The sequence below is a fragment of the Carassius carassius genome, chromosome 32 (assembly GCF_963082965.1).
Source record: "Carassius carassius chromosome 32, fCarCar2.1, whole genome shotgun sequence".
NCBI classification, from domain to species: Eukaryota; Metazoa; Chordata; class Actinopteri; order Cypriniformes; family Cyprinidae; genus Carassius; species Carassius carassius.
Window position 1 is genome coordinate 11767102 of NC_081786.1, and position 23596 is coordinate 11790697.

A 23596-nucleotide genomic window follows, 5' to 3' on the forward strand; every position below is an offset into this window, starting at 1 on the left:
ACAAGACTCATAATTAATACACTTTATTCTTTAACACACAGAAGACGGTTTACATTACTAGTTCCTACTGAACTCTGCTTGCTCACACAGGCGGGTTAAAGATCTCTGAAAGATGTCTCTATCGACCAATAGGAGCGCTCACTGGTAACAAAAGCTTTAAGAAGTGTCATGAATATATAAATATTTGCAGCCCGTCAGCCAATGGGAGACGCGTGGGGGCGTTTCTTGCCGACTCCGCACAGATGTTTGACTGAATGTGGGATTGGGGAGGAAAATTATGGAGTCTTGATGCGTTGAGTTTGTGTGTGAATACGAAAACAGCGCTGGAATTTCCTCCTTTCGACCGGAAAACCCGCCACTGCTTCTCGGCTTCAAGCTCCTCAAGTTTGGTCGTTGCCGTCATACGTCTGAGTATCCAAGGGATTTCTGTTTCGCTGCCGCTATTTACCCTGGGATAGCCTGCCTGGCTAAGGTTAGCCTCGGCTGCTAGCGGAGCTCTATGGGAATCTCCAGCCGGAGCGGCTCTTTAGCTCGCTAGCAGACTGAATGCATCCACGCGCCTCCCGCCGCATCGGGGGCGTTCAGCCGCTACTGCTGCTGCATTATTCACGCGGTGAGTACAGGAATGCGACCAAGACCAGGAGGGTTATGAATAATATCTGTGAAAGAGTCTCTGTAGTTGCAGGGGTTTCATTATTTATTATTAATAATCTCTTAAACTATCTTGCTAAACATGTAACTATATATATATATATATATATATATATATATATATATATATATATATATATATATATATATATATAACACTGGAAAAATTTCTATCTTAAGTCTCTTTAGTCAGTTTGACAGCACCGACAGTTTATCAGTTTGTAGTATGTGTATGAGGATGTGAGTTGTTTGAAGAAGTCTTGCATCAATATAAAACTGTGATCTCGTGAATGTTTGAACAGCAACAGTTGTTATTTTAGAGAGTCCATGACATTTTTTGAACTTTTAACGTGTAACGTTACCATGTAAATTCTGACAGCATGGAACAAACAAACAAACAATCTGGTTGTCAGCTTTCTTGATATTTCTGGAATAACACAATAGACAACGTGCTGTTGTACTGAATATTGGCACAACTGTCAATTACTGCTTAGCACACGACTACATTATTCACAGCCTCAAGTGTCTTTTTAGCTTTTTTTTTTTTTTTATAAACACATAATACAAATAAAAATGACGTTTTTTATTGAAACATTATTTCATTATGCAAAATCTATTACATACCATCCTTTTTCTCGAACACCCACTTTTTCAACAGCCTTGGTTTTTTTTCAATAATTATCCCCATAGGGATTAAAAAATAAGTTTCATTACAAAAAAATTACAAAGCATGAACCAATCCAGCTACCTGCAAGGTGAATGACAACATTGCAAACTTTGATTAAAAACAAAAATTTAAAATCATATAAAAACGGTACAACCCGAATTCCGGAAAAATTGGGACGTTTTTTAAATTTTAATAAAATGAAAACTAAAAGACTTTCAAATCACATGAGCCAATATTTTATTCACAATAGAACATAGATAACATAGCAAATGTTTAAACTGAGAAAGTTTACAATTTTATGCACAAAATGAGCTCATTTCAATTTTGATTTCTGCTACAGGTCTCAAAATAGTTGGGACGGGGCATGTTTACCATGGTGTAGCATCTCCTTTTCTTTTCAAAACAGTTTGAAGACGTCTGGGCATTGAGGCTATGAGTTGCTGGAGTTTTGCTGTTGGAATTTGGTCCCATTCTTGCCTTATATAGATTTCCAGCTGCTGAAGAGTTCGTGGTCGTCTTTGACGTATTTTTCGTTTAATGATGCGCCGAATGTTCTCTATAGGTGAAAGATCTGGACTGCAGGCAGGCCAGGTTAGCACCCGGACTCTTCTACGACGAAGCCATGCTGTTGTTATAGCTGCAGTATGTGGTTTTGCATTGTCCTGCTGAAATAAACAAGGCCTTCCCTGAAATAGACGTTGTTTGGAAGGAAGCATATGTTGCTCTAAAACCTTTATATACCTTTCAGCATTCACAGAGCCTTCCAAAACATGCAAGCTGCCCATACCGTATGCACTTATGCACCCCCATACCATCAGAGATGCTGGCTTTTGAACTGAACGCTGATAACATGCTGGAAGGTCTCCCTCCTCTTTAGCCCGGAGGACACGGCGTCCGTGATTTCCAACAAGAATGTCAAATTTGGACTCGTCTGACCATAAAACACTATTCCACTTTGAAATAGTCCATTTTAAATGAGCCTTGGCCCACAGGACACGACGGCGCTTCCGGACCATGTTCACATATAGCTTCCTTTTTGCATGATAGAGCTTTAGTTGGCATCTGCTGATGGCACGGCGGATTGTGTTTACCGACAGTGGTTTCTGAAAGTATTCCTGGGCCCATTTAGTAATGTCATTGACACAATCATGCCGATGAGTGATGCAGTGTCGTCTGAGAGCCCGAAGACCACGGGCATCCAATAAAGGTCTCCGGCCTTGTCCCTTACGCACAGAGATTTCTCCAGTTTTTCTGAATCTTTTGATGATGTTATGCACTGTAGATGATGAGATTTGCAAAGCCTTTGCAATTTGACGTTGAGGAACATTGTTTTTAAAGTTTTCCACAATTTTTTTTACGTCTTTCACAGATTGGAGAGCCTCTGCCCATCTTTACTTCTGAGAGACTCTGCTTCTCTAAGACAAAGCTTTTATAGCTAATCATGTTACAGACCTGATATCAATTAACTTAATTAATCACTAGATGTTCTCCCAGCTGAATCTTTTCAAAACTGCTTGCTTTTTTAGCCATTTGTTGCCCCCGTGCCAACTTTTTTGAGACCTGTAGCAGGCATTACATTTTAAATGAGCTAATTAAGTGGATAAAAGTGTAAAATTTCTCAGTTTAAACATCTGCTACGTTATCTATGTTCTATTGTGAATAAAATATTGGCTCATGTGATTTGAAATTCCTTTAGTTTTCATTTTATTAAAATTTAAAAAACGTCCCAACTTTTCCGGAATTCGGGTTGTACAAAACCTTTGAAATATGTTTCCTGATACCATCACTTTCCATTGGCTTTTTGTTTTTGTTACTGGTATGCATCGGTGCTTTAATTTAGGGGTGGTATTGGTAAATTAATTAAGCTAAAACTAACAAATATTTAATGCAAAAATTTGGTAATCAAAGATTGACAGATGAGTTAATGGATATCTTTTGGTGCAACAACCTTTATCACTAAGATCTAACCACCTCTCTCTTTTTCTCTGTAGGTTTATTGACACATGGAAATGAGGAATATTGGATTACCATGCACTGCTTACATTTATTTTGAGGGATTTGCTGCACGGAATGAGCTCTGTGAGAGATGTCAATCACCCCGTTGGATTTAACATGTTCGTGCCATCATGCTTGATCTGCGATCATCCACACTAATGTTTTGATGGCAAGGGATCTACGTGTTTTTTCCTTTCCTCTACCTGATTTTAAACCCCTTAAACATTAGTGAATGCACAAAAGCCAATTTTGGATACTTTTGAGAACTTTTACAAGGAAAGGATTTGTGAGGGGGTGGCGTCAGAACGCGAAAGTATTCTAAACAAACTGTCAGCTCTATAAAGAGGACAAAACCATGGCTTCAGTGTGGAAGAGACTGCAGCGTGTTGGGAAACATGCTTCCAAATTCCAGTTTGTCGCCTCTTACCAGGAACTTGTGGTGGAATGCACAAAGAAATGGTGAGTTGTCACTGCTTGCATGTCTTGCGCGTGCTGCTACGCATATCCAGCCCAGCTTGTGTGTGTGTGAGAGAGCATGAGCACCAGCTTTTGGAATGCTGAGTTGGCCTGTGACGTATCTAACGGTGAGGATTTATCCATTCCCCGGGAGTCCCTGTGTGTAGGGAGAGGGTGGGAATATGCAACTATACTTTCTACATCAGTTTGTTTATTTTCTCTTCTCACGTTTAGGAGTTGTGGATGATGAGTTGTATGAGATTAAATGCAATGAAGCCTGAGGTCTCCTTCCCATATTTCAGCAGAGAAGATGTAGATCAAATTGGATGTAGTGAGATGTTAAACATATGTTCTTATTTTGGGGAAGGGCAGGGCAATTAATATCTAACGTAATAGGCTTTAACATAGATGTGTCACTTCCCACTATGTTTCTAGGGGTCACACTCATGGAGTGTTTGAATAAATGTGATGGTTATCTCTTAAAGATTTTTTTAGTTGCATGTAAGAAAAGCAGTTACTAAATGTTGGCTTAAGAGAAGCCCTTATGATATGGATCTTCATCTAAGTATTGTCAATCAAATATGTTCTATGGAAAACATGACCTTCTCCCTCTGGGAGAAGAATAAAGGTGAATTATTGGAGGAAATGGGATTGTTATATACTGCGAACAAGCAATGGCTAGACTTCCAAAGTGCTCCTAAAATAAAATAAAAAAGTAAAAAAATTAAGTATATAAAAAACATGTTATTTTTAACAATTACGTGTTTTATATACACACTTGGTTGTCCTCTCATTCAGAGCATATTCATGAACATTTATCGTGTTTAAATGCACATTTTTTTTTTCTGCGTAAATTCTATTTATAAGTTAGGCCATCCTTAAAAATATTCTTGTTTGCCGTAACCCAACCGACCCTGTCAATTTAGCACCGACTCAATTTATTTATTTATTTTTTTGCTTTTAGTCCGACCGACTTGCCGATTGTAAATTTGCGTTAAGCCCGACCAATTATTTTTTTACTCTTCAAACAACTAATACAAACGCAATAAAATACTATTAATTATATTTAAGTAAGTATTGTAAATATATAAATTGCCTTGGCCTACATACAAATGAAGGCTATCTTCTTTAATTAAAAAAAAAAAACCTTGACGTCATTTGTGTTTACACGGATGTCACACTGTGGCCGGTGCGTTCGCTTCGTCTCATACTCTCACTCACTGTCAGAGTCAACGGTTCGCGCTTGGTAATGATGGCTGCGGCTGCAGTAAACTAAATGTTCGCGGTCACTGTTCAAAGTCATACGGGTTCGGGCACCATAATACATCTAAAAAAATTCATTAAAACAGCTCGACACCGCTTTAACTTGGCACAAAGTTCTGGAAAAACTGTGCCCAGATCTTTTCCCATCCCTTCTCCTCTCTATTCTAAAACCGTGACCGTGTGGACTGTCACTTTATGTTCGAAAATCTATTGCACAAATCAAGCACGAATCAACCAACACAAGTTTCGAAAACGAAAATAAGAAATGATTTTAACGACCTTTTCTCGGAGCGCGTCCAGGTTTGTTTTTTTTTTGTTTTTTTAACAGGCGTCACACAGCAACTGCAGCTTCGGACAAACACGCATAACAGCAAATAATACTTCTGCACAATGTTTTTCTTTTTACAACAGAAATGTGAATTCTGCCGGTATTCAGTCTTATACAGTTTCGGGCTTGAATCGCCTAGGGCTGTCAAAATAGCTGAAAAAACTAAATTCAAACTTTTTACTTAAATATGTTAAAAATTTGAATTGTATTCGAATTTTAAATGCATAATTACAGTTAGGGTGAAGAAAAGCTTTTTGCTTCTCTTCTGAGGCTCAAGGTAGCGCATCGAGCAAAATATTAAAGCATGTTTATTCAAAGCATTAGAATACATGACTGTGAAAAAAAACATAATATTTAAAATAATGTTTATGAACCAATTATTATTAAGTTGCTTAAAGAACTATAAACAAAACAGCATCATGTATGCATGCATTAAATAAATAAAAAGGGCGGAAAACCAGTCACACAGGATACATTTTTTCATTTAAAAACATGAGATGCGCGAAATATGCGTTCTGTGTGAACGGCTTGGTTTCAGTTTTGATGTAAACAAGATCTTCTCCACATTGATTTTTTTTTTTTTTTTTTTAAGTGGCTTCAACTGGATAGGCTAACATAACCTTATAATGAAATGACACATATTGTCATCGCATTTCGTGAGCGTACACGAGGTGAAAGATGAGAAAGCAGATACTGCGTGTCGAGCTCGTCCGCCTTTGAAAGTTGTGTAGACACAGCTGTGCGCGCGGTGAGATGGAATGGAACACGTACCGGGGCTCATAAGGCAGCTTCCTTAATGCACACCTAAAATTCATATGCGCATTCCAATGTGGATTTTTATTTTAAATTCGACGAATATTCGAAAAAATATTTTTTTTGATAGCCTAAGAAAATCGCCTATGCAATTTTTTGTTGTTGTTGAAATTTAATCGTAAACACAGCCATGTTGAAGCCTGCAGTAAATGTTTTGCATTATGGCAGTCCACTCTGCTTATTGTTTTTCGAAAATTTTGCACTCCTGTTTGTCATTTTGCACATAACTTCACACCAATAAATCATCAGAAAAATTGGTCTTTACCAATATATTGAATCTTTACATTCCTCCTGCCTATTGTCCGTGGATTTACCTATATTTCGTGTTATTTGCCGTATAAAACTTTAGACATGCAAAATCGATTTTACAATTGATTCAATGAACACTCGTCACTCAAATCAAACAGGATTTTTTTCACAAAAGTGACAACCCAAGAAAGCAAAGTAAACGTTCTCTCATTTGTAGGTTGCATTGATACGTAGCGGTGGATGCAAGTAAAACAGTACCTCATTTTTTTTCCTTACCTGAAATTCATGCAATAAACATGTTTTTGACAAAGATTTAAATTTGTTTTGTGGTCTATATAGCCTGCATCAAAATGAGGTTTGCAATGATGCGCCCGAAGGCACGGGTTGAAGACCCAGTCAGTGACGTCACGATATGCTAATTTGTTTAAATTCATACCGACGTCCTCACCATCACAAAAATGTACTTTTTTTTTTACATTGAAACTTGAAAAAAAATATAGACCGACCTACCGACCCTTTTTAAAAAAAAAATTCCTGTTACTGCAAACCAAAATATTTTTAAGGATGGCCTTATTAAAAAATATTAAATAAATGTCAGTAAAATAGGTTTACAGGTCTCTCAGGTATAGAAATATTTCAGTATGCTTGTAGTCAACATAAACTAAGATATTCTTTTTACTGGAGATCTGCACCCATGCCAATTATTTAATATTTTTTATTACATTTTGCACAGTAGGCCTAATTTAATAAACTTCTAGACAACAGTGGGTCATGAGGTGCCTCCATCTCAATGGCTTTATGGTCACCCCTTTTAATTTTTTTGGAAAAAGAATAGTCTTTCTGTGGATGCCTTTTTAAAAGATCTGTTTAAATGCATATTGTTGACCTTACTTTGAACAATTCACCCATGTGAATCAAAATATTATAACTCGTTCTTCTGAAGAAACAACAGACTTTTCTCTGCTGATTTATGCCAGATTTCTCCAATAATTTTGTCCACAAAAACCCCTTTTGTATCATCGATTGCAAACTTGCTTTCAGATCTGCCTTCATCCAATCAACAACTGATGGATAGAACCTCTATAATCTGTTTCTTTTTAATTTATATCAGAATACCAAAGAAAATATCTGTGTTTTTTTCCGTTGCATTACAACTTTAATATTTAACATTTGTCCCAGTCTTAGTTACATCCTTTTGCAAAGTATGTTTGCAGTGGAATGCTGCTTAGATGTTGTGGATTATGCTGTATTTGGGGGTCAAGTTCCCAGCAATTTCTCAAGTTTTTATGTTTTCTCTTCTATATTGCCTTAGGAGTGTTGGAGTTTAGTTTTTTTTGTAGATTTCCAAAAAGGTTTAGTTCTGCAGTCATGGCAGTTGGCAAAACGTTTAGTTCTCCACAGGGGAAACATGACTCATATTTACTCGGCTCAAAGTCTGAGGACTTCAGTCTGAGGATTGTTTCTGGGGCCTGGAGGCATGTGTCTAATTAGCCGTGTTTCCACTGTCGGGCCAAAAGCGGGTGTGCTAGTGTGTGCCAGGGCCAGTCACGTTTCCACTGTCACTTCCGGGGCTTGATTGTGCTTCGTCGGGGCCAATGGCCCGGGTTTTTTTTGCCCGACGAAAAACCTTGAGCCAAAGTGGGCCAGCTGGGGGTAGAGGAGTGGTTATGGACAAATGCATAGTTTCTCCGCGTTAGCAGCAAGTGTTTTCGAAATAACTCGATCCAATGTTGATTATAATCACCATACAAGGCAGAAATATTTATAAGTGATTCAAAAGACTATACATGCTAGGCATTAACCTTAAAAAAAAAAAAACATGGTAAATGCAACCACTTGATGAAATCAGATGTCAGCTTCTTATTCTCTATTACAGTCGTGTATTTATTTAGGAACATTTTATCTGTCATAAGTCTCGTCTTGAAAATTTAGCTCCACGTAGCCATGTCATAAAAATATTATAATGTTTTTTGTTCTGGAGCTTTTATAAAAATATAGAAAAATTAAAACATTTTCTAAATGTGATATATATAAACTACTGTGACTACAAATAAACAGATACAGACTTGAATGAATAAGCAGGCTATGTGCGGCAAATGCCATTCTCCCTTCTATGCAGAACGTGATATATACGCTCAACCAATCACAGTGCACCATTTTTATGCACCCAAACAGTAATGGCGGTGCTTTGAATACACTCGGCATCCTAGTTTTCCTCATCTACTTTGTAATTTGTGATCAACAAACAAACTTAGGGCTGCACAATAAATCGCATGTGATTGTCATGCGTATCGTTAGTATTGCCGGTTCTGTGATTAATAGTAAATCTCCATCACATGTTTTCAGATAGATACAAAAAGCTGTAGATCACTGACAAGCTATATACAATATCACGTTCATAATCACAGAGGAGTCGCATTTGAAAATTAAATCGTTTATGAACGTGATATTGTATAGCTTGTCAGTATAAGTGTTTTTATTAATGCCATTAATGCCATTTACTAGTCAACTAAATGAATGTAACACGGCAAAGATGAATGCACTTTTGGAATTTGAATGTAAGGTAAATGTAATTTTGGAATTTCTGAGGTCTAATGTGATGTTTTTCATGATTACATTTTCTTTTATTGCTGTAATTAATTTATAGCATTAATAAGATGACCCACTGAATTCATTTTGGGAGCGATGACAGATTTTATGTGTTTTTAGTCCAGTGTCTATATATAAGATTAGTATTGACCAAGTGCAGAGGCTGTCATATGTGGATTAACCATGTTGTGTATTTTCAGCAGTTTCAATATGAAATATAACTTTTATATTAATTTAATGGATTTATTGCATTTTGAAAAAAAATGTCATGGATTTATTGCATTTTGGGGGGAAAATAATACAATTTTATAATAAATCTTTGAAAATCTAAATCTGGATTAGATTTTATAATGTTATTATGACCTGAAATGCTATGTGAAAGTTTGAAACAGAAAATAGTGGTTTTCATCTTGACACTTTCTTGGTAAAGAAAATAAATTTTTACGCAAATTAATCAAAATGGATTTATAGCGTTTGGAACCAAACTCTTAATTTCTTAATTGGCTTAAAGGACAAAAATTCCTTCCCTCTCCTTATATGTGTGTTTTGGATGCACAGACTGTTGTCTGCATGGTGATGTGTGGACCAATGCAGAGTCAGATTGGCACGGGCGCTGATGAAAGAGCATTATTCACTTACTGGCATGAAGCTCAAAGGTGTTTATACCAGGGAGATGTTTGTGCCTCAGCTGCTTGCATGTGTGTCTGCTACGTGATCTCTGTGCTTTGTGCTTCATCTGTCCAGTGTGCCATTGTTCTGATGGAAAGTTTTCCACATTTGGTCTCAAGTGGGAACAGCTCTCTAAGCTTGAGTAAAAACTTCACTTTTATTCACCTTTTACGCAGAAAAACCACAAGCATTTGTTCTGGAATGCAGGGGAGAAGGAAAATGTGTTAGTGGGAGCAATGAAAGAATGTGTTAGCCAGCAATCAAATGAAGAAATCATTTGAATAAAAAAAAATAATTTTAGAAGTTCAAACATAGCATAACATCTCCACTGGTTCTGATCCCATATGGATAATGTGGTTGTGTAGGGTGTATGAAAGATGAAATGAAAGCATTCTGTGGATGTTAAAGTGGATGGAATAGGTTCTTGTAGGAGATTTGGCATGGCCATCAGCTCTGATTTCTCAGGCTGAAAGATGGGTTCTAGTATTTCAATCATTAACTTCCCTAGTGTTGTTTTTGTGTGTACATACAGTATATCATTAGATCACTGATATCCAGAGACTATCCTGTGATATGATTTATGTGTAGCCAGATAAGCCAAGAACAACAGCTCCGCCGGACACATACTGCAGGAGCAACGTCCAGTCAGACTGCAGCCAGCACCTTGGGCAGTGTTCCAGAAGCATGATGCTAGGATACGGGACACGCCACGGCCTGCTTGGGTATCCCCGCCTGTTGATTCAGTGCCTTCTAGAATGTTGGCCTTTGCAGTTCTCTTGTCCCTTGGCAACATCAAATGTTTATTAGTTGAATCTTTCAGCATCTCTGGTGTAATGTGCTGTTGTGTAATTGTGTAATCCTGCCAATTTCCACGCCTCTACAGCATGGCCATTGTGGTGTTTAATTACTGTGGAGAATTGCTGCATTAATGTAATGCAGTAGTAATTACAAAATTGCAAGGAGAAAAAAAAGTTTAAAATATTCACTACTGTTTAAAGATTTGTAGTCTGTAAGATTTTTATTTTTTAAAGAAAATAATATTTTTATTAAGCAAGGATGTATTAAAATGACATTTAACATTTATATTGTCACTAGGGTTGAGCTAGTCTCAACCCCAGATGTCACGCCCATGGACCGTTGGCCAAACATCTGATGCATATAGGACACAAAAGTGGAAACACTTCAGAAGTGTCGAAGTCATCATCAGATTTTTTGATTTATACAGGATTTCCTGGAGACATGTGTGTCGCATTCTTTAACGTTTCGCCTGGAAGCAAAAATGCTGTGGTGCCAAACCCCCTCACGAAAGAAGAAAGCTTGTGTTTACAAATGATATGACGACCGCTTATCAGGATCAACAAACGCTGGATATTTAAAAATATCTCAAAGTCTGAGAGCTTTGCACACTTGTCTGTTATTGTGACATTTCCACGCCCTGAAACGTGACGATGAACGAAACAAACTTTGATTGGTTGTTTGACATGTCTGTCAAACAGCCTCATAGGTGGGCCTTAGCCAATGAAAGCTGCCATAGATTCCAGACCTACAGCCGTCAGTCTGTGGTTTGTCTATGCGAGACTAGGGTTGAGCCGATAGATGATGCCATCATCCATCACCAATGGCTGATAGATCACAATGTTGAGCTGGCATCGTGATTCCCCCGTTCCCGCAATCCGCCACGTCCTAATACCGTGTTCAGAATGAAAATTACAAGTAATATTGAATATAAATAAATACAAGATGGGAGGAAAATATGTATTTCAATACTTTCTCTTACAGTTTTATCATTGGGCAATTATATTGTATATAAACTGCGAGATTTGCGATTGCACATACTTTGTTTATACTATGGAGCAGAAATAATTACCACACCTTTAACCAGATCAACTGCATGTAATGTGGTAAGTGAAATTTTAAGTACTGTAATGTAACAGGCTACCGTTAGCAATCGTTTTTTTTTCTCGTGGCTTTCTGAATATGACTTCACGCTTCGGGCACACCCCCTAACTTTGTTCAATGCCAATTTTGTAGATATCGCCCAACCCTAATTGTCACAAGAGTTTTCTATTTCAAATAAATTATATTCTAATTGTGTATTTAAAAATAAAATATTGTTTAAAAATGATAATAATAATAAGAAAAGTTGGTTTCACTTTATTTTAAGGTCCAATTCTCGTTATTAATTAACTATTGACTATGAAATTTAAACCATTAATGACTGATTAGTAAGGTAGTTCTTAGGTTTAGGTATTGGGTAGGATTAGAATATGGTCATGTAGAATATGTGCTTCATAAGTACTAATACATAGACAATATATACTAGCAATATGCATGCTAATAATCAACCAGTTTGGAAAAATAACATTTTTTCTATAGGCTACTAAATTGTTACCTAAATGGTTCTTGACCACCAAATCAGCATATTAGATTGATTGGCTTTCTTGTCCCAGGAGTTAATTACAATTTATAAATATTAAAATGGAAATGTTTTACATTTTTACTGTATTTTTGGACAAATAAATAAATTCTTGTTGAGCATAAGAGACTAAGAATCTTAAGAATCTTAAACAAAACAAAAAATCTTTTGTTTTGTGTGAGTTTCTCCCTTACCTTATGTTTGTTGGGCTTGTAAATTCTTTGAAAGTATGATTTGAACTTTTGCTTTGATTTGTGAATGATTGTAAAAGTCTTTATAAATAAGCTTGAAAATTTGTTTTTTTTTCCATGTTTAAACATCTAACTCTAAAAGTGTGTACAATTTGCGAGATAATATTTGTATAATTTTGGAAACACTGGCTTTATAATATTAGTTAATTAATTAATTAGTTTTGCAGCAGTAATGTGTGGTTGCTTTAGAGAATGGGCCGGGGCAGCCAGCTGCTTTTGCGTTCAGGCCTGGTGCCATGGGTCAATCCGACTGGAATGAGGAAGCGAAATCCTTCTAAGTGCTACAGCAGCCAAGCCTAAACTCAGACCTTTAAAATCCCAGCATGCTTCATGTGGGATTTCACTTAACTTCATATAGTTCAAGGCTGCCAAGAATCTCATCTTTATTGGTGAATTATATTTGACTCAAGGGCACACTGACACTGAGTCTGGAATGAACTTGGATGTATATGCAAGAATTGCATAGTGACTTACAGCACACTCCATATTTTCAGTTTCAGCTTAAAAATGTTAGGTGAAAGATAGATAAAAATCAAACCCAAGACTTTAAGTCTTTCTTCACTTGCACACCTTTTTTCATGCCCTTTTCTTGTTTTTTTTTTTTCTAGAGGGGTTGAGAAAAGGAGAAGATAATTGAAGTGAGGGGGAGAGAGAATGTGTCTTAGAGTGAGAAATAGAGGGAAATTGACCAGAGATACATGTTTTAAGTAGATCCATTGTACTCTTTTGCATTTTCTGATGTGAGTACTTTGATTCCTCTGTCTGTAGGCTCAAGGTTTAACATACCCATTCAGCTCAAATGTGATCCAGAATGCTAAACTGGGTTTAGATTAGGGGTGCACCAAATGTTCGGCAACTGAATAAGCTAAAAGACTAAATAAATTGTACTGAATAATGACGTGATGCGACCAAAAGAGGTGCGCACTTATGCAGAAAACATGTCTGCAGTGTGGAAGTATTTAAAACGGTCCGAAAAAGACACAAAATCATGACAAGCACCGACAGCGAGAGACTCTTTAGTACTGCATTGGATGTCTCCGATTAGTAGTGGAAGGGGTGGTTGTTGCTGGTTACTGTACGATTATTGAAATCGCGAAATGATCTTAAACAATTAGTAAATAAACTGCAGAATGTTGTGTTTTCTAATACACGCACTAATTGCTTGTATTCTGACAGCGCTGCATGAGCTCGGGGAGCTATCTGAACAGTGTTAAGTTAATATTCTTAAATTGTTGTTTTGTAATTTATTTTTTCTTTAAAAAGTAAGACAAAATAGTAAAAAGCACATTTTGGTTATTTCTTTTATGCAATGGTGAAAAAAATAGCCAAAATACTTCAGAGGGTGAAACCACAGAAAGACCAGCGTTTCATGTTGTCCGGCCAACAATTTTCATTTTGGTGTATGCTTTGCTTAGATTATGTGTAACTTTATTAGAGCGAATACAAAACAACAGAGCATTTGTGTTATAGTGAATGCTTCTGGGCAAGCTGTTTAGTGAGATGGAGTGCAAACTTGAATTCATACACTTTCTCTTGTCAGTAAAAGCAGATTCTCTTTTTCCAGCTGTGTTGTCCATGTGTTCATCCATCTGTTCATTATAAGAAATTATTATTTCTCCCTTCCAATTTTCTATTCGCTCCTCTTCGCTTGGTTTATCTACCTTTAGCGGGGCTTGAAAGTAAGGCTGTCTGATGGGTCAACAACCTTAAGACCATGGTGGATGTGGTCAAAACAGTCTTATTCATTCAATGAATGAATTCATGGTATCCTAAAGTTTAACATTTAATTGGCTTAGCAGCTGTTTATTTTAAGTCGATTTGCACATAGTTATTAAAAAATAACTTTTAAATTGCAGTACTATATTACAATGTTTCTGATTTTACTGTGTTATCAATTAAATGCTAAAATAACAAAATTTTTATCAACTAAAAACATTGTTCAACTTGAGCAAATTGAACATTAAATTAAATCTTATTGACACCAAACTTTTTACAAGTAGTTTTTGGGGCTGCTTAAATTTACTCAAGTAATAAACATGTCTCTGAAGGCTTGCTTATTCAAACAACATTTAAACGCCTACAGTCGTGCAATCTGTACATCATTAGGCCTAACGAGTACTGCTAAACACTTAAGTGTTGTTCAGTTCACTTTTGACTCGTTATTTCTAAAAAAAAAAAAAAAAAAAACATTGCATGCTATACAGTTCTGTATAACACAAATGCAGACCTGCAGCCTGCCCAGAGCAGGGTTTGACAGGCTTTGCTTCATTACTCGCACTTCAATTGTTGACAGGTTTCTATCAGTAGACACCTGCCAGATTTACAAAAAATGCCAATCATGGAAAAATGTCATATTAGGGTTTTTGTAGAGAACAGTAGTTAAGATTGACCTTGAAAGCGCAGTCAAAAGAATTTGGCAGGCAAAGTAAATCTTAATGTATATAAAGCTGCATGAGCTGCAGCCACAAATCTGAGCCAAAACAACTGACCGACTTTAAGGATTTGTGTGGTAATGGGTCTGAGAACTGTACCCTATGGAACACAGAGTGCACATATGAAATATAAGAAATGAGTTACAGGTGTGATTCTTTCTGTTTCTGGCAGGATGCTGGTGTGATTGCAGCAGGAAACACATAATGTAGCTCTGTTGAACATATACCACTTGTGTATAAGGTTCAGATGGTTTCATTGATTGTGAAGTGCAGTAATTATATAATTGTATGTGTCTGCTGGCATTCACTATAGAAACACTGAACAGGTCTTTATATATATATATATATATATATATATATATATATATATATATATATATATATATATATATATATATATATATATATATATATATATATATATATATATACATATACATATACATATACATATACATATACATATACATATATACATATACATATACACACACACACTGCTGGTTGACAAAGGCCAATGAACCTACCTGCAAAGCTGTACTGTTAAAAGTTTAAGTCACTTGTGTAAAAATGCTGTAAAATTAGGATGCTGTCAAAAATAATGTCATAATAGTTTTTCTTTAGCAATTAACTTCTGTTAACTAAATAACAGTCAACATTTGGTGTGACCTTCCTTCGTGTTTAAAGCAGCTTTTGATCTAGGCGCACGGTTTTTCTGGTAGGTCTCTTGAAGCATCTTGGAGACGTTGCCACAGTTCTTATGAAATTCTAGTCTCTATATATGTATAAATGTATGTCATATGTTTTCTAACTAAAACTGTAAATTCAGTTAGACTTAATAATATACATAATGATACATTGATACTTAATGTATAATCATATGTAGCCTATTATATTTTTAATGACTCTTTTATGAATGGGAAGAATTAGAAAGAACATCATTTATTTAAAATGGAAATGTTTTGTAACATTTGTAAGTGTCTTTACTGTCACTTTTGATCGATTTATGAAGCCTTGCTGAATAAAAGTTATTTCAAGAAACATTGTGACCCATCCATGAGGAAACATAAAGCCATTATGGAAAACTTTGATAAGATCATGTGAAAAGAGAATTGCAGTAGAGCATGTCTACTAGCCTAGGGGAAATGCACAAGCCCAAGTAGGAATGGAAATATTGAAGAGAGGATAAAGAGAAAGGGTTTTGGTATTTCAGCGCAAGAGATGACTGAAAACAGATTGTCTTCAGTGCTCCATGTCAAACACAGCATGATGCTGTAGGGCAGGAGGCAGTGTGTGTGTTCTAGAAATGTAGAGACACAATGGAGCATCTGTGTATTGCTTCTGTGATGCTGTCTTGCTAGTTTCCCGGACACAATTTAAGCCGAGTCACTGGCTGAAATGCTCTATCACTGGTGGTTCTCCACAGAAAAGGGCAGACATTTCTCCGTTCCTGGGAAACTGATACATATAGTAATCTAGAATAATCCAGACACACAGCAGGAGATCGTTTATCCTTCTGTCTGCTCTACCATGTTTGCAACAGTTTATTGAGGACCGTGATGTTCTGAAAATGAGACACACACAGCACCCATGCATAAACACACACCTGTCAGATTGCGGTCAAGCCTCTTACTGCTGGTAATCCAATTCAAGATTGCGAGTCCTGGTTCCTGTGTGTGTTCTCTCTCTGTCATTCTCAGATGTCCTGAAAGCTTTTTCCTTCTATTTTAGCAGTCCGTTTATCTTTAAACCTATAAGTCTATCCGTGAGTCTGCAGTTTGATGTGTATTGTGAATGTTGTACTGTAAGATGTATTTGTGCTTTAGTCTGTGTGATGAATTAAACTCCATTAACGCATATGTCTAGTGCACACACCCTTGCCTCTCAAAAGCAAAGCAGTGAGTTAGTTTAATGCTGGGTTAGGCTATATGTGATATGTGTATGAATTGATTTGCAGCATCAGTTGGACTTTGAGCTCTTCGCAGAGGAGTCTGATCAGCATCTTTCTCTTTTATTTCTCATCTGATCTTGTTCAATGTTGGGCCTTGTGTCATTTAGACTCAATTTTGCTGTAGCTTGTTTACAGCAGCGTTTCTTTTAGATATTTTGCTTGTTTTATGTCATCATTAGTGCTGATTGTTTAATTTTTTAATCTCTCTTTTTTTTTTTTAGGCAACCGGACAAGCTAGTTGTTGTCTGGACACGCAGGAGCCGAAGGAAATCATCCAAGGTGGGTAATATTATTTTCTTTTTTTAAACTTACATTTCTTTCTTTTTTTTCCAAATGCAGTTGCAAACAGTGCCTTAAGTGTGTTTACATGTGCAGTAACTAGTAAGTTACTATAATTGAGCTACATTCTGAAAACGGGACACACGACGCTGCTAAATAATATCATTATTTTGTGTATTTGGAGTAATGGTTTAAGGTTAAAAAAACACATTATTTTCCACATAATGTACATTATTGTATCTTCTCTATGCCCCACCTTTCTGAAATGCAAAAGCTCATCATTCTGAAATGGGAGGAGTGCTGTGATTGGCCAGCTATCCAGTGCGATTGGCGGAATACCTCAAGCGTGTGACGGAAATGTTACGCCCCTTAACATACTGTGATGCTGTGTGTCCCGGTGCGACGAGATAAAACCAATAAAACTCATTACAAACAATGCATTTATAGCATCCAGTGGGGACATAATTGATTATAATGACTTATACTGTCTTTTTTATGCGTTTCATCGTGCTGCGTTAACAAAACCATGTCTGCACCCTGGATTTGTTATCGGAGAAACGACAACCACACTACAACAACAAGCGCTACTCTACACTGCTCAAAACTCGTGTTTGAATCATCAGGGGCAGATTCTTTAAATATGAAAACGTGCTTACAGGCTGTGAGTCAGCATTATTTGTCAATACACTGGCATTATAGGCTACTCTCACAGGAAACAGTCCTTGTCCTCTGTAAAATGTGTTGCACACATCTGAATATTTGGATTGAACTGTTCTGGAACAGTGTTGTAAATACAACTTAACTGCTGATTTCTAGTTGTGTACACTTTTGGAAGGCCAAGTAGTAGGGATGTCACTTGAGAAAAATCAAATCCGAATGGATATCGAATATCATGCAATGTATTCGAATGTATTTGAATATCTACGTGACCCCCCCCCCCCCGCGCATAAAAAAGTACCGTAGCCTAAGGGGCCGTTCACATATCGCGCCAAAAAAACACATGGAAAACGCTAGGCGCGCCGCTTTCTCCATGAAGACGCAGAAATTTCAGCAAAGGATAAATGGATTTGCAGCACTGAAAATCGCTTGCAGTAGCTCTGCTACTAAATTTATTTCAAAATGGCAATCTATACATAGCTATGGTCAGCTGTTCCTTCATCTTGGCTGAGCTTTCAACGTTGTACGGGAAAGGATGAAGCTGATTGGTTAGTTCTTGTCACATGACCTGCGGTGCGATTGCGGATCTCGGAAAAGTTGAGATGTTTTTAACTCGATGCGGTGCGGACGCGGCTGGAAAAAGCGTACCGAGCGCCTACATTGGAAATAACCATAGACAGTAAAAGAAATAACGAACATGAGCACGCAAAAGACGCGATATGTGAACTATAGATCGACCGATATGGATTTTTCTATAGCCGATGACGATGTTTAGAGGTCAGGGTCAGCCGATGGCCAATATGTGCTGCCGATTTTTAGGGCCGATATCTTGAAGTTTTCCCCTTCATTTGCATGCTAAAATGTCACACTAATAATAAGTGGATGCACAACATTTCTAAACTTATCATCATTTATTGACCACTGACTTGAACCATCTCTCGAATCTTAATTTTGTGCACTGCTTGGTATTAAAATAAAAAATGTATCCAAAGTTAACCAAACAAAATCAATAAACTGACCAAGTATTAAATATATAAAACAGGTAATATATATATATTCACATAAAAGTTTTAGAGCATTTATCAAGTAGAATTTTTCAAGTTTTTTGGAACATAAATGTAAACTTAAATATACATTTAAATAAATACAATTTTAAAAATAAAAATCTGAAAAATATAAAAAAATAAATATATAAAAAATAAATAACAGTAGTGCTGCAAACACACTAGCAACCAGCAACATTTGTGTTTGGTATAAATGACACAGAACATCTAAAGTGCATTCTAATTTCAAACTTACATCGCAGTCTGTTCATTATTAAAATAAAGTACAGTCAACCAAACATTTAAAAGGTTAAACTGGTCAGTTTAAATAGACCGTAGTATACCGGTCCACTCTGCTGTTATGCCAAGGTTTTTGCTCATGTGAAGAGGATCTTTATCGTCTAGTTTACATTAAATAAATAAAAAATATTATAGTTTAACATTCAGATACATTGCGAATATGGAAAGATTTGGATATGTGCAGAACGAGACGTGAGCAATAACCTCCAAATACATCTAGTCAAACCCGCGCTCGCTCGTCCTCGTATGGATCGGATCATTTTTCGGATCAGCAAAAAAAAAAAAAAGGCCAAGACAAATAAACATACGTTTTTTCTTTTTTTATTAACATTAAATTATTAAATTAAAATATATGAAATCAACTTAAAGTGCACATAATATCTTCTTTTTAACATAATAGCCCGACTTCTCATCTCCCTGTCTGCTGTAATGAAGTGAGCAGTTATCATCACAGAGCTCTCCGTCCCCCTGGACGTCCACCCTTCTGTCGTGAGCGCAACAGAGGATGCTCGGGATAGTTCATCCACAACTGTTTTCTTCTCCTGTTCATAAAGATCTGGCACAATATTTTTACTCTAACCTCTTTCCTCATCATTATATCTGACAGGGAATCTAAAATGAACCGGCCGTTCAAGCTCCTCCGTTCCTCCGCTCGCCATTACCACTGAGTGTGGACTAAACATGCGCAACTTTTTTTTTTTCAGAAATCAATCCGCGGGTCACGTGTGTGCCGAACCGAAGATATTGATCCGAATGGATCAATGATGATCCGTAGCACCACTACTATAGTGTGTCATTTGAAAACATTGCAGATGCGTTTTAAAATACAACAACGAGCACCACGAAAGCATTAAAAGAGGCGCATGCAGCGATCTCCTTGACGAGAAACAGTCAACAAAGTAAAATGATCTCCAACGTATGGCGCGCTCTCTTCATTTTATCAAGTGATTATGATCACATCTAATCATTTTACAGTCCTGCTACTAGGAATTTAATCAGACTAAAACCCCTTTAATTCGGAAGAGAAAGCTTTTTTTCCAAGTGGCTTTTGCACATAATAATAATACTGCTGCAGACGCATTTTGCAGCATTAAAGTAATTAATTGATCATTAATTTAAACGACGATCGATCATGGAAATGATCGAATATTGACATCCCTAAATACAAATGAGTTGGATGGAAAACTGGTTATTGTCTACATCAAACCATGCTTCCGAACCAAGCGTGCTGCACAAGCCCTAAAAAGTGAAGCCAAAACGTCTCGATCGCCCCCCGGTGTCTGGTCCTAGTATAGGTCATAAGTCCCGCCTCCCCATGTTTTTCAACAGGACGTGAGACAAACTAAACAATTAAATTACACTTCAAATATCGTTTTTCCAAAGGTGGTTTCTTTCATTTGCTGTAGCTTTTATCACGCTGATGTAAGTTCAAGTGTCTGTTTCAAAAATAAGTTGTTTTTTAGTTAGTTACGTGATGCGGTGGTGTAACGTCATGATTGACAGCTGTGATTGACAGGTTCTCGAGCGAAGTAGTCACTGAAGCACCAACGGACATTTTTTTCGGGATCTTCGGAGGACTGTGGAGATTGTATTTACTTTATTTTAACAAGCCTTTTGTCGTACTGCAATCAATTTTTTAAAAAGTGTGCAGAATCCACTCTCCATGAGTGCATTCTGCGAGAGTGAGGGCGGAGCGTTGATTTTCGTGGCTTTACTTCCTGCTCAACTGCGCATGTCTGGTCCCGAGATCGCTACTGCGCAGACTCAAGTTCAATATGTCAGCGCCATATCGGGACTCTGGCGGCTTCAGTTCTCATCAATGGAAGAGAGCGAAGGGGCGTCGTCCATCTTTTTTTACAGTCTATGTTCCGAACAAATGTGATTCACCGTTCTGGGCAGCTCCAGCACAGCTGTCTCTCCGAGCGCGGTGCTGTCTGTGAGCGGGGCGGAGTAACGTCAGAGACAGTTTACTTTGGTATCTGATATCGGCCGATGCCGATATATAAAAAATTGACAAATATCGGCCCGATATATCGGCCGGCCGATATATCGGTTGACCTCTAATGTGAACGGCCCCTAATGGAGATTCAATCACAAATGTTTAACAGTGAGTCATAAACAGGACTATCTGGATTTATTTATTTTTTTTACTTAATGTTTGAAACAGCAGGTTATCAACTTAGAATATCAATTTATATGAAGTGCCACTACGCATATCCCACAACATTAGGCTAAATGAAATAAGAAAAGAAAAAACTATTCAGAACAGGCACAAACAATAACGTGACAGCTTAAACAGCAGCAGGAGTAAGGCATATAGCCTAGCCTAATTCACTTCTTAATATTGTTTGCAAGAAACACCAGTCTATCAACTTGATCTGGATTAAGTGCGGCTCTCTTTTTATTTACAATGTTCCCCGCAGTGGAGAACACACGTTCGGAGCGCACAGACGTGCCTTCCTGGCTACTAACTCTTATTCGCTTGATTTGGTCATGGGCCTACGCTACAATACGTCTAGAGTGCCCTCTACTGGATAAGATGTCAAAGAATAAAATAAAAAACAACAATCTAATCATAGACAGTAAAAAATGCGCTACACGTGGCATTTTAAAAACCGGATATTTTATTTATAGTTCGATTACGGATATTTCACGTCATGTTAGAATGCATATTTGAATATCGAATAAAAAGTGACAGTTCTACCAAGTAGTTTTGCTTTCACAAGGAAACACACAGCATCTCCTCGACATGGTGGCGGTCAACAATACTACAGTGAGAATAAAGGTTACGCCTTCTATCTTTGGAAGAACATTTGGGCGGCGTTATGCAAATCCTCCCACAGAGTGACGTAGACGTAGGGATGTGTTTAAACAAGGTGTTTTAGGAGGGCGTGGATAACCTTAACCCTTTATAAAGAATATCTCTTTGGGTTTAAGACTTTAGTCTTTGCAACTTTAGGGATCTTATCTATTCACGAACAGGTTGTAACACTCCAAAGAGAAAGGAAAACTTGAAATCGCACTATATGACCCCTTTAATATGTAATTTGATGGATTAAATACACATCACAGATCAAATTTTGGAGCAAGCACAATGCTGAAGACCATTGTAGTAGCCCACTTAGAATGTATACAACATGCTAGACGATGTTGAGCTGCAATTACATTATCTAGGTCTGTAAGCCTGACTTAACAAAACCAGACTAGTATAGTAAGAGCAGTCTGACTGAAGTGTTTGTGAAATTTTTAGTTGTAGTCCAAATGAAATGAACTTTTAAATGTGCATTTAAATGTATTTAACGATTGAGCTATTGATGTGAGTTTGGAATCTCCTTCTGGTGCTGATATTAGCTCAAACATTATGCACATTAACTTTAATGAATCATTAAAGCTTTATGTAACAACTCGCCACTTCAAATTCACTGCAAAAAAAAATCTTGTTTTCCTTACTTATAGTCTTGTTTTATACTTCATGCTTTAAACATTTAAAAAGTTCTTCCAGTGAGGTAAAAAAAATGTTTAATTCAAACTGGCAAACAAGACAGAAATACTAAGTAAGAAAATTATTTTCCAGTGTTTTTTATTGTAGCAATGACTAGATTATTGTATATATTTTCTGTTTATTTTGTTTGAGTAATGCTATTAGTTTTAACAAGTCTTATAATGCAACTTTTTCATACATTTCTCTTCTTTGCAGTCTCATAGCTGGCAGCCTGGCATCAAGAATCCCTATAGAGGAGTGGTGGTGTGGCCTGTCCCAGAGAACATAGAGATCACTGTCACACTATTTAAGGTAAACACATGCATTTACACACATATAAAAAAAGAGACTCTCATCTAGGGGCCAAGTAGGCCTAGATGCTATTGGGGCCAGTTGCAGCAGTTGGCTTTTTCCCAGAAGCTGATTGGTTGGGATCTGCAGGTCTGCTGGTGTCTAGACATCTTGATTCCACTCTAATTTAACTGCCACAGTCCAAGTTTTAACCCCCTTCTCAAGTGTGTGTGCAGCAGAACCTGACACGGCAGCAGGAAGTCTGTGCTTGGTATTTTAGTCTTTTTGAGATGTCGGTCAGCAGACCTGGCACAAGTGAAGTGAGACTTTACATCCTGGATTGTTAGACCCATGCGTAGCCATAGAGGAAGTACATATTTTAGACAAAGAAAGAGAGATAGATTTGTAGATCTGAGGTTCCTCCTGTTAACCACACATATGTAATAATTATGAAATGTTTTGATGTTCATAATAATTTTAGAATTCATTCATCATTTCATCAGCTTTGATTTCCTCAGAGGGGCAAAAAGACTGACTTAAAACCACAGACACACACCACACATGCAAGTTACGAGCTAACGCTGACAGGCTGACCTGGTGTTGAATATCCTCTAGCAGAATATCCTCCACATTGTGTTCACAAATGTGTCATCTACGACTACATCTCCCAGAGTTCCTTGCAGTGGGTCAGTTTGGCATTCATGAGTTCATGAATGTTTCATTTGTGTACCGCCAACCCTGCGCTCAGCTGACCGGGACACTTCTAGAACAACAGAACAGCAGTTCAAGTGAACCCGTGTGTTTTTGCATCCTCA

The 23596-nt window shown here is 37.2% G+C and overlaps 1 protein-coding gene across 5 annotated transcripts in view; it reads left to right on the forward strand.

Moving 5' to 3' along the window:
* Positions 1 to 213: 213 nt before the first annotated feature.
* ehbp1 (EH domain binding protein 1) overlaps positions 214 to 23596 on the forward strand; it is a 130067-nt gene continuing 106684 nt past the window's right edge. Inside the window, exons 1-4 of one of the 5 annotated variants that reach the window (XM_059520272.1) lie at positions 214 to 613; positions 3310 to 3772; positions 16952 to 17009; positions 22707 to 22802. In XM_059520272.1, coding sequence (XP_059376255.1) covers positions 3669 to 3772; positions 16952 to 17009; positions 22707 to 22802 — 258 coding nt within the window. In that variant the 5' untranslated portion in view covers positions 214 to 613; positions 3310 to 3668. The remainder of the gene's footprint in view (positions 614 to 3309; positions 3773 to 16951; positions 17010 to 22706; positions 22803 to 23596) is intronic. The other 4 variants (XM_059520273.1, XM_059520276.1, XM_059520274.1 and 1 more) reach the window with 4 other exon arrangements.